General features: G+C 37.0%; 1 protein-coding gene across 1 annotated transcript in view; it reads left to right on the top strand.

The window, feature by feature from the left end:
• The window catches only part of ASB4 (ankyrin repeat and SOCS box containing 4), a 97244-nt gene extending 91143 nt beyond the window's left edge, over positions 1-6101 (top strand). Inside the window, exons 4-5 of the mRNA XM_006834270.1 lie at positions 732-845; positions 5913-6101. Of these exons, the coding sequence (XP_006834333.1) occupies positions 732-845; positions 5913-6101 (303 nt within the window). The remainder of the gene's footprint in view (positions 1-731; positions 846-5912) is intronic.
• The last annotated feature ends 3146 nt before the right edge of the window (positions 6102-9247 follow it).

Here is a 9247-nt window from a genome sequence, read left to right as displayed (position 1 = left end):
TTGAGTCAGGCGCACCTTAGTCCTCATGCTGACATCTTTGCTCTTCAACACTTTAAAAAGGTCTTGTGCAGCAGATTTGCCAAATGCAATACATCATTTGATTTCTTGACTGCTGCTTCCATGAGTGTTGATAGTTGATCCAAGAAGAATGAAGTCCTTGAAAATAACTTTAATCTTTTCTCCGTTGATAAGAATGTTGTTTATTGGTGAGTTCTAAACTGAGGAGGGAAAAATGGTTGTTCTTAAACTTAAATCCTGCATACTGAAATAGTAAGGCACAATGGGTAGTGATCCCATTTTTCCATTTACACGTACCTTATATGCTAGAGATAAATCAGCCCTAGTTATAATTGTCCATCCATCCTCCATTTGTTCCCCACAATCTGCTCTTACTTGTTTCAATCTACCCATAGTCTACCCATGGGTAATGTGACCTTCCAAACAAATGTGGTTGCTTATAATCTGTCTTCATCTTTCCAATCCTCAAGGCTCTGGTGGTAACTCTTTTGAACACTTTCCTTATTTGGTGTCTTTCATTCTATGCTTTATTTTCTTTTGACTTTTGGAGTCACACAGCGTGTCTGAATAATAAAATGCAGGAGACTTTTCAAAGGCATTTCAGGGATCCAGGAACCACAAGGTGTCTGTAAATTCTTGATGTTTCTATAAGCAGAATAAATGAATCATGTGTTTATGCACTGAACAAAGGAAATGTTGTGCTTCCTTTGCAGGTGATACAAGCTTGCCATTCTTGTCCGAAAGCAATTGAAGTTGTAGTCAATGCCTATGAACACATCAAGTGGAACGTCAAATGGAAAAGAGCTATTCCTGATGATGACTTAGAGGTAAATAATGACTTCACTTCCTATGGTTGTACTATAAAACACTTACAGACTATATTTGAAGCCAAGGCAATGTTAATTTTTTTTCTTTTTAAAATTTTAGAATGCTTTTAAGATCTACTGAAATACATTGAGACAAAGGGGTACAAAGTGTAGGTATGAGAGCAAGTACATACAAAACATAGCATTTGAAAGTGTCTTGGAGATTTCTGCATTTACCAGAGACTTAAAGGGTATAAAGATGGCAGTTTTACTTTTTTCCCCATCGATTTAGGTGAATTAAATAATAATATTTGAGACTGATTATACAGCATTGTTACCAGAAGACTAAAGTGTAGATACTTCATTTAATTTTAAATATCTCAAAGCTGTTATTAAGCAGGAATCAGAGTATGTAAAATCTGGGTGGCAGAAATGGTTTGCAGTCCGATCCTGGGGTTGGCCCAGGATCAGACATTGTTTCGTTCTGCTGTGCATGGGGTCGCTATGAGTCGGTTCTGACTCGATGGCATCTGACAACAAACTAACCTAAAAGTTGGAAGCTAGAAACCATCCAGTGGCACCATGGATATTAAAGTCTGACAATCTGTTTTAATGAAGACTTCAGCCAAGCAATCTGTATGGAGCAATTCTACTCTGTAACACACGGTGTCACCATGTGTCAGAATGGACTCACTGGCAACAAGTTTGACAGAGTTGAGTCCACTGCTCACATGTGAACTTTGATATCCTTATAAAGCAGTGCTTCCCCAGAGTCTCCTGTACTTGTTTTTGGAAGTGAAAGACTGCCTCCAACATGTATAAAGCCAGCACAGAGTGCAAAGCTCAATGGTCTTGCAAGCCAGTTATCTTAGGTGCAGTCTTCTCTGCAACAGATTAGCCATCTAACCTTAAAAAGTGACTTAACTTGTCTGAACTTCTATACTACTGTTAGTAGTGGAGTAGCCTGAGGGTCCATCACTTGTCTGTCAGTTTGTTGTCCTGTGGTGGTTTGCTTATGGCTGTGATGCTGGAAATTATGCCTCCAGCATTTTTAATACCAGCAGGGTACACCCATGGTGGACAAGTTTCAGCTGAGCTTCCAGAATAAGACAGACTAGGAAGAAAGAAAGACAAACTATTTCTAAATGTTTAGCCAGTGAAAGCTGTTTGGCTAGCAGTGGAACAATGTCGGCACCACAATATTGAATATTTAAACAGGATAAAGAATACCAGAATATCATTAGATATAGTGCCTCTCAGATTCAAAGGCACTCAAAACATGACTCCTCAAAACAGAGTTGACCGTGATGGTGAGACTGGAGTAGGGGGTTGAGGACCTTCATTTGCTGATGGGGCACAATTCAAAAAGAGGAAAAATAGCTGTAAACATCCATTAACAATCAGAATGGGGAATGTACAAAGTATGGATCTAGAAAAATTAGAAGCTGTCAAAAAAGAAATGGAACTCATAAAATTCGATATCCTAGGCACTAATGAGATGAAACAGACTGGTATTGGCCATTATGAATCTAACATTCATATGATTTACTATATCAGGAATGACAAATTGAACAGGAATGGCATCACATTCATCATCAAAAAGACCATTTTAAGATTTTGTTGAAGTATAATGCTGTCTGTGATAGGATAATATCCATACAAGGATAATATCTACAAGGTAGACCAGCTGATATCACTATTATTCAAACGTATGCACCAACCGCTACAGCCACTGATGATGAAATTGAAGAAGTCTACCAATTTATTCAGTCTTAACTTGATCAAACATGCAATCAACATGTACTGATAATTAATGGCATTTGGAATGCAAAAGTTGGAAACAAAGAGGAAGGATCGGTCATTGGAAAATATGGCTTTGTTGATAAAATGATGCTGGTGTGATCCCAAGATAGAATTTTGCAAGACCAATGACGTCTTCATTACAAATGCCTTTTTTTTTTTTTTTAAACAGCATAAAAGATGACTATACACAAGGATCTTATTAGATAGACTATATAGAAATTAAATTGACTACATCTTTGGGAGGACTGGTGGGCTTCTTTTCAATTATAAGTGAAAACAAAGCCAAAGGAAGATTATAAAATAGACCATCAATTATATTCAAGTTCAAGAAAATTAAAATAAATTCACAAGAGTCAAAATGTAACCTTGAATATATTCCACCTGAATGTAGACAGAATCTAAAGAATAGTTTGATACATTAGACACTAATGACCGAAGACTGGAAGAGTCATGGGATGACATCAGAAACATACAGGAAGAAAGTTAAAGATCATTAAGAAGACAAGAAGGAAGGAAAAGACCAAAACAAATATCAGAAGAGATTCTGAAACTTATTTTCTGGTATAGAGATGCTAAAGCAAATGGAAGAAATGAAGACATCAAAATGCTGAACAGAAAATTTCAAAGGGCAGCTTGAGAAGACCAAGTCATGTATTATAATGAAATATGCAGAGAACTGGAATTAAAAAAGTAAAGAAAAAAACACACTCCGTATTTCTCAATCTGAAACAACTAAAGAAAAATTCAAGCCTAGACTTACAGTATTGAAAGACTCTTGGTGTAGCTGTGTGGGATCAGCATTGGTCTGGGAATCACAAGGTGGCTGCTCAAACCTACCAGCCACTCATCAGAAATTCTACACAGGGTTGCTATGAGTCAGAACTGACTCAGCAGTACTTAACAACTACAACAACAATAGGCAAGATATTGAATGATGCAGAAAGCATCAAAAGAAGATGGAAGGAATACACAGAATCACCTTACCAAACCATTTCAAGAGATGGCATATGATCAAGAGCTGGAGGTACGGAAAGAAGAATTCCAAGATCTACTGAGGGCGTTAGCAAAGGCTAAGGCTCTGGAAAGTGATAGAATACAAATTGAAATCTTTTAACAAATTGATGCAGCACTGGAGGATTCACTATGCCAAGAAATTTGGAAGACAGCTACCTGGCCAACTGATTGGAAGAGATCCATATTTGTTCCCATTCCAAAATGAAGTGACATACTGGGGTGTGGAATCATTGAACAATATTATTAATACATATGCAAGTAAAATTTTGCTAAAGTAATTTTTTAAATGGCTGCTATAGTGCATTGATGGGGGACTGCCAGAGGTTCAAGCCAGGTTTAGATGAAGATGTGGAACTAGGGATATCATTTCTGATGTCAGATGGATCTTGGTTAAAAGTAGAGAAGACCAGTGCTTTACTGACTGTGTGAAGGCTTTTCAGTGTGTGGATCACGACAAGCTTTGTATTATATTTCAGAGAACAAGTATTCCGGAACATTTAATTGTGTTTATGAGGAACCTGTATCTAGACCAAGAGGTAATCATTTGAATAGAACAAGAAGACGCTGAATGGTTTTAAATTAGAAAATGTGTGTGTGCCAGGATTATATTCTTTCACCATATTTATTCAATCTATGCACTGATCAAATAATCTGAGAAACTAGTTATTTGGAGAAGAACATGTCATCAGGATTGGAGGAAGACTCATCAGCAACCTGCGATATGCCGATGATGATGCAACCTTGCTTGCTGAAAGTGAAGAGGACTTAAAATACTTACTGATGAAGATCAAAGTCCACAACCTCCAGTATGAGTTGTACCTCAATGCAAAGAAAAGAAAATTCTTTACCACTGGAACAATAAATAATATCATGATAAATGGAGAATAGACAAGTTGTAAAGGACTTCATTTTGCTTGGATCCACTATCAACACTCCTGGAAGCAGCAGTCAAGAAATCAGATGATGTATTTTATTAGGCAATTCTGTTTAAGAAGACCTTTTTAAAGTATATACGAGTACAGATACCAATTTGTGACACTAAGGTGTCCCTGACCCAAGCTGCTATTTTCAATAACCTCATATGAATGTGAAAATTGGACAGTGAATAAGGAAGACCATTAAAGAATTAACGAACTTGAGTTATGGTTTTGGAGAAGAATATTAAAAGTATTATGAACTGCTAGAAAAACAAGCAAATCTGTGTTGGAAGAAGTACAGTGAGAATACTCCTTAGATACCAGGATGGCAAAACTTCATCTCTCATACTTCAGACATATTATCAGGAGTGACCAGTCCCTGGAGAAAGAAAGACATTATGCTAGGTAAAGTAGACCCCAATGAGATGGATAGACACAGCGGAAGGCCCCCAATGAGATGGATAGACACAGTGGCAGTAGCAATGGGCTCAAGCTTAGCAACAATTGTGAGGAAGGCACAGGACCAGGCAGTGTTTTGTTCTGTTGTGCATAAGGTCGTTATGAGTCAGAACCAATTCCATGGCATCTAATAATTACAACAACAATAGTCTGAGGGTTAAATATCTGAATATGTGGGTCACATCAGGCATATAATCGGTATACAATAACATTTAAAATTAATATTTAATTGTTTTGAACTTGAGAAGCTAGATAAGAAGCTGTTCAGGGGTGGTTGTTGTTGTTAAGCACCATCTAGTCGGTTCTGACTCATAGCCACACTATGCACATAAGGGTTTCCGAGGAAGGGCTCACTGGTTTGAACCACTGACATTACAGTTAGCAGTCCAGTGTTTATCCTACAGTGCCACACCAGGACTCTGTTCTAATGAGCTTATGTTAATGGAGGAAACACAATGAACTTATGTTAATGGGAGAAAGACAATTTAGAAAAGGAGTTCTAGGATTGTTGAATAAGTCAAATAAACACACAATTATACATGTGGAAATTGCTGAATTGCTGTATGTTTGCTGCATACATTTCCAACAGTAATACTAGAAAAAAGTTTTTAAAAAAGCAATAAAATTGCTTTTTTGGTTTATAACTGATCCAGGCAGTTCACATAAGTATATTTTATCTCACTTCCTGGATTCTGAGCTGTAGTAATATATTACTTCCCTTTCTGTTCTTCCATTCCACACCTAAATTAAAAATTTCATGTTTAATTTTGTGTCACCAGCAGAGACTAGAAAGCTGCCATATGCATAAAGTAGGAACTAAATGCATCATTATTGATTTGTCTTCATGTAAACTGTGGGAACCATTCTAACTGCAACATCTTCCTTGCCTTTTCAGAGATACTGGGATTTCTACCACTCTCTCTTCATGGTGTGCAGTAACTCTCCAAGGACTCTCATGCATTTATCAAGATGTGCCATTCGAAGAATGTTGCACACCAGATGCCACAGAGCAATTCCTTTGCTTTCCCTTCCATTGTCATTGAAAAAGTACTTGCTTTTAGAGCCCGAGGGAATCGTTTATTAAGCCTTATGAGACAGAAATTCCCAGTCCTAGATATTTAAGTGGACTCACTGGGTAGACACAGTTTGCATAAATAAAATGGTACTTAGGTTGATTATATCACTTCAGGGATTTCAAAACACTTTACAAATACTATCTCATTAATCCTGGGGCATTGTGGTGAGGAGATACAAAAAAGATGTAAAGTTAAGGAATTTTCAAAGACAAGAAAGGATCCAGAAGGTACAACAATCACAATAATAACTGATATTTATAGTGTTTGAAGTAGGTGCGGGAGAAAGTTAAGACTTTCTGTTCTCACAAAGATTTAGAGCTCCGGAAACCCTATACAGGGTTACTAGGAGTCTGAGCCTAATCGAAGGCACTTAACAACTAGGTGCCTGATAGATTTTTATAATATTTTCATATATTACCTTATTTGACATGGGACCCAGATTTTATTACAACCAATCTTAATCTCTACCTTTTCAGTAATAAGTTTACATTACCATTCAGTTTGCAAAATAGCAGGCTTTGTGATCGGTGATGGCACTAGGGTTGGTGTCACCCAGTGCACTAACTCATGGTAGCACCTTCTCTTGTACCAGACCATACAGAATCCTTAGTCATGTTAATTATCAATTTTAATCATAGAGCAATATGCAGTAAACATAGTTGAAAATTGCTTAAATGCAATATTTTTTAGATTATACGAATACTAAAAACAAGATTGTTTTGTAAAATCTTCCAACATTGAATTACAGTACTATTTGTTACAACATTACTAATAACTGAGTAGAAGCCTGTTTTGAGTTTTCTCTTTCTTTCCCTTTACGACTACTTCATTTTCAAAAAAAGTCATTTAACACGAAAACACGTAGCAAAATCAGCAACTATAAAAACACTGGAAGCACGAAAACAATAGTGCATGCTTGTAGTGTGTATAGATGAAACCACGTGATTTGAAGCAAGAAGTAAAGTCATTCTAAGGGAATAATAACGCCAACCCTAAAAAATAACAACAACAACAACCAGAGAGTATTAGAAATTTCAAAAGCAAATCAGCAATGAAGTTTAAGTCTTACAGGTATAGTGATACATGTAAACTAGGATTACAAAAAATGTTTTTGTTGGTACAACTAACTACAGGGATATTTTAATAAAAATTAATACATTTCTGCTGAATCAGAACACAAAAATTTTATAGATAGTCGTTTTGGTGTCCTGCCCCCTGGCAGTATTGCTTGATGCTGTCTAAACCTCCTGCACTCCTCTAGTGATGTACTGATTGTGACTTAAACTCGTAAATTCCCTGCCTTTCCCACTTACTAGTAAGCTTGCTAGTCACACAAACCCAAAGCTTGTTAACTTATTTTAGTGAACAGCGAGAGTCAAAAGAAGGAGATTTTCAGGTTAAATTTGAATTTAAAGAGAAAGACCAGTCCCCTGTATATCCAAAAATAGACATTTCAGTACACACTCATTGAGCCAGAGACTGGAGATGCAAAGAGGAGTCCTCTGTAACTCCTGCCCTCCAGGAACTCACCATATAGCAGAGGATCCAGACACACAAGCAGGTTACTTCAATGTTAAAGGACAGGGGCGAAAGTACAGGAGCAGACTCCTTAGCGCTTGGTTTTACAAAATCATGTTTGAGATGAAGTGCTATATATTTTTTCTTTTCAACATGAAAATGAAGGGTGAGGAGAATGTGTCAAGTAGAGGGGTCTACTGCCACTTTTACTGTAATTGTGTTGATGCTACGTTTCCCTCAAAATCTAGGTACCGGTTTTTTGTTTTGTTTTGTTTTTAGTAGTTCCTGCTTAGTGATTCTCCAGAGAGCCCTGGGTATACAACAGTTAAGTGTTTGGCTTCTAACTGAGAGGTTGGCAGTTTGAATCCACCCAGTGGCTCTGAGAGAGAAAGATGTGACAATCTGTTTTCATAAAGATTGCAGCCAAAAAAACAAAAAACCATACACACACAACAAAACCAAACAAATCCCTAGGGCAATGCTATGCTGTCACATGCGGTCACTATAAGTCAGAATTAACTCGGCAGCATCCAACATTAGCAGCAGTAATAACAATGTTTCCTAGGTGTGGCGCTGTGGGCTAATGTGTCAGACTGCAAAGTCATTTCAACCACAAGGTCGGTGGTTCAAGCTCACCAGCTGCTCCTTGGAAACCCTATACAGGGTCGCTATGGGTCGGAATCGACTCCACGTCACTTAACAAAAACAACAAGACTACTTGAGAAAAATACTGAACATTTAACGGTCCCCACTTATGTGACAAATAAGTTTAAGTAAACGTGTGAAAGAAAGTGAAATCAAACATGTAATCTGATTCCTTTGGCCTTTTTATGTAACAGACTGTCACTTCAGAGCATAGTATTTCAGGAATACTGAACTTTGCTAGAGTTGACTGGCTACAGGAAGAAACTTGAAAAACTTTGAAAATGCTAAAAAGTTTGAGAGACTGTGAAAATTAAGTGTGTTAATCAGGTTTGCTATTTAGTGTTTTGCGGAAAGAGAAACATAGAAACAAGCTTGCTTTTCCTTTTTATTCCTGCTAATCACTTACAGATAAGCATATTCCTCTTGTCATTGCCTTTACATAAGGCAAAAATAATTACAAACAAATCCATTTGCCAGTTATGAGCAGGTTTCTTTTCCATGTGTGTTTCTCCATCTTTAATTTTGGATGCTTGACTTTTGAATAGAGTAGAGAACATGTGAAATATTCCAATAACCTACCACTTAAACTGTGTTTCTAAGTAAATTCTGGCTTACCCTTGGTGATTTTGAGGAAAAATCAGGTGGTCACAATGATCTTTCTGGCTTATACATAAATTTTTCTCAAGCATTTTGGGGGAAATCTTTTGTATTTAAACAAGATCTATACTATGGAACAGAATGCTGAATTTGTAAGAATTATTAATATAAAGCATGATTCTTCCAAAAAAAGAGTGCTTGCTGCAAGCTGTGTTAGAGCATGTTCTAGATCATAGAGAGATGCAAGCTGCCCTCCAAAATTTCTCTGGAAAATCCAATATGCATTGATTTGGCACAAGCAAAATTGATGCTGAGGACATAGGAAGAGGGTACTCTTTGCATGGGGAAATGAAACTTTCTCAGTTTGCTTGTTTCTACTTAAATATTTTGTATT

The sequence above is a fragment of the Chrysochloris asiatica genome, unplaced genomic scaffold (assembly GCF_000296735.1).
Source record: "Chrysochloris asiatica unplaced genomic scaffold, ChrAsi1.0 scaffold00010, whole genome shotgun sequence".
NCBI lineage: Eukaryota > Metazoa > Chordata > Mammalia > Afrosoricida > Chrysochloridae > Chrysochloris > Chrysochloris asiatica.
This window is presented reverse-complemented; position numbering and strand designations above follow the sequence as displayed.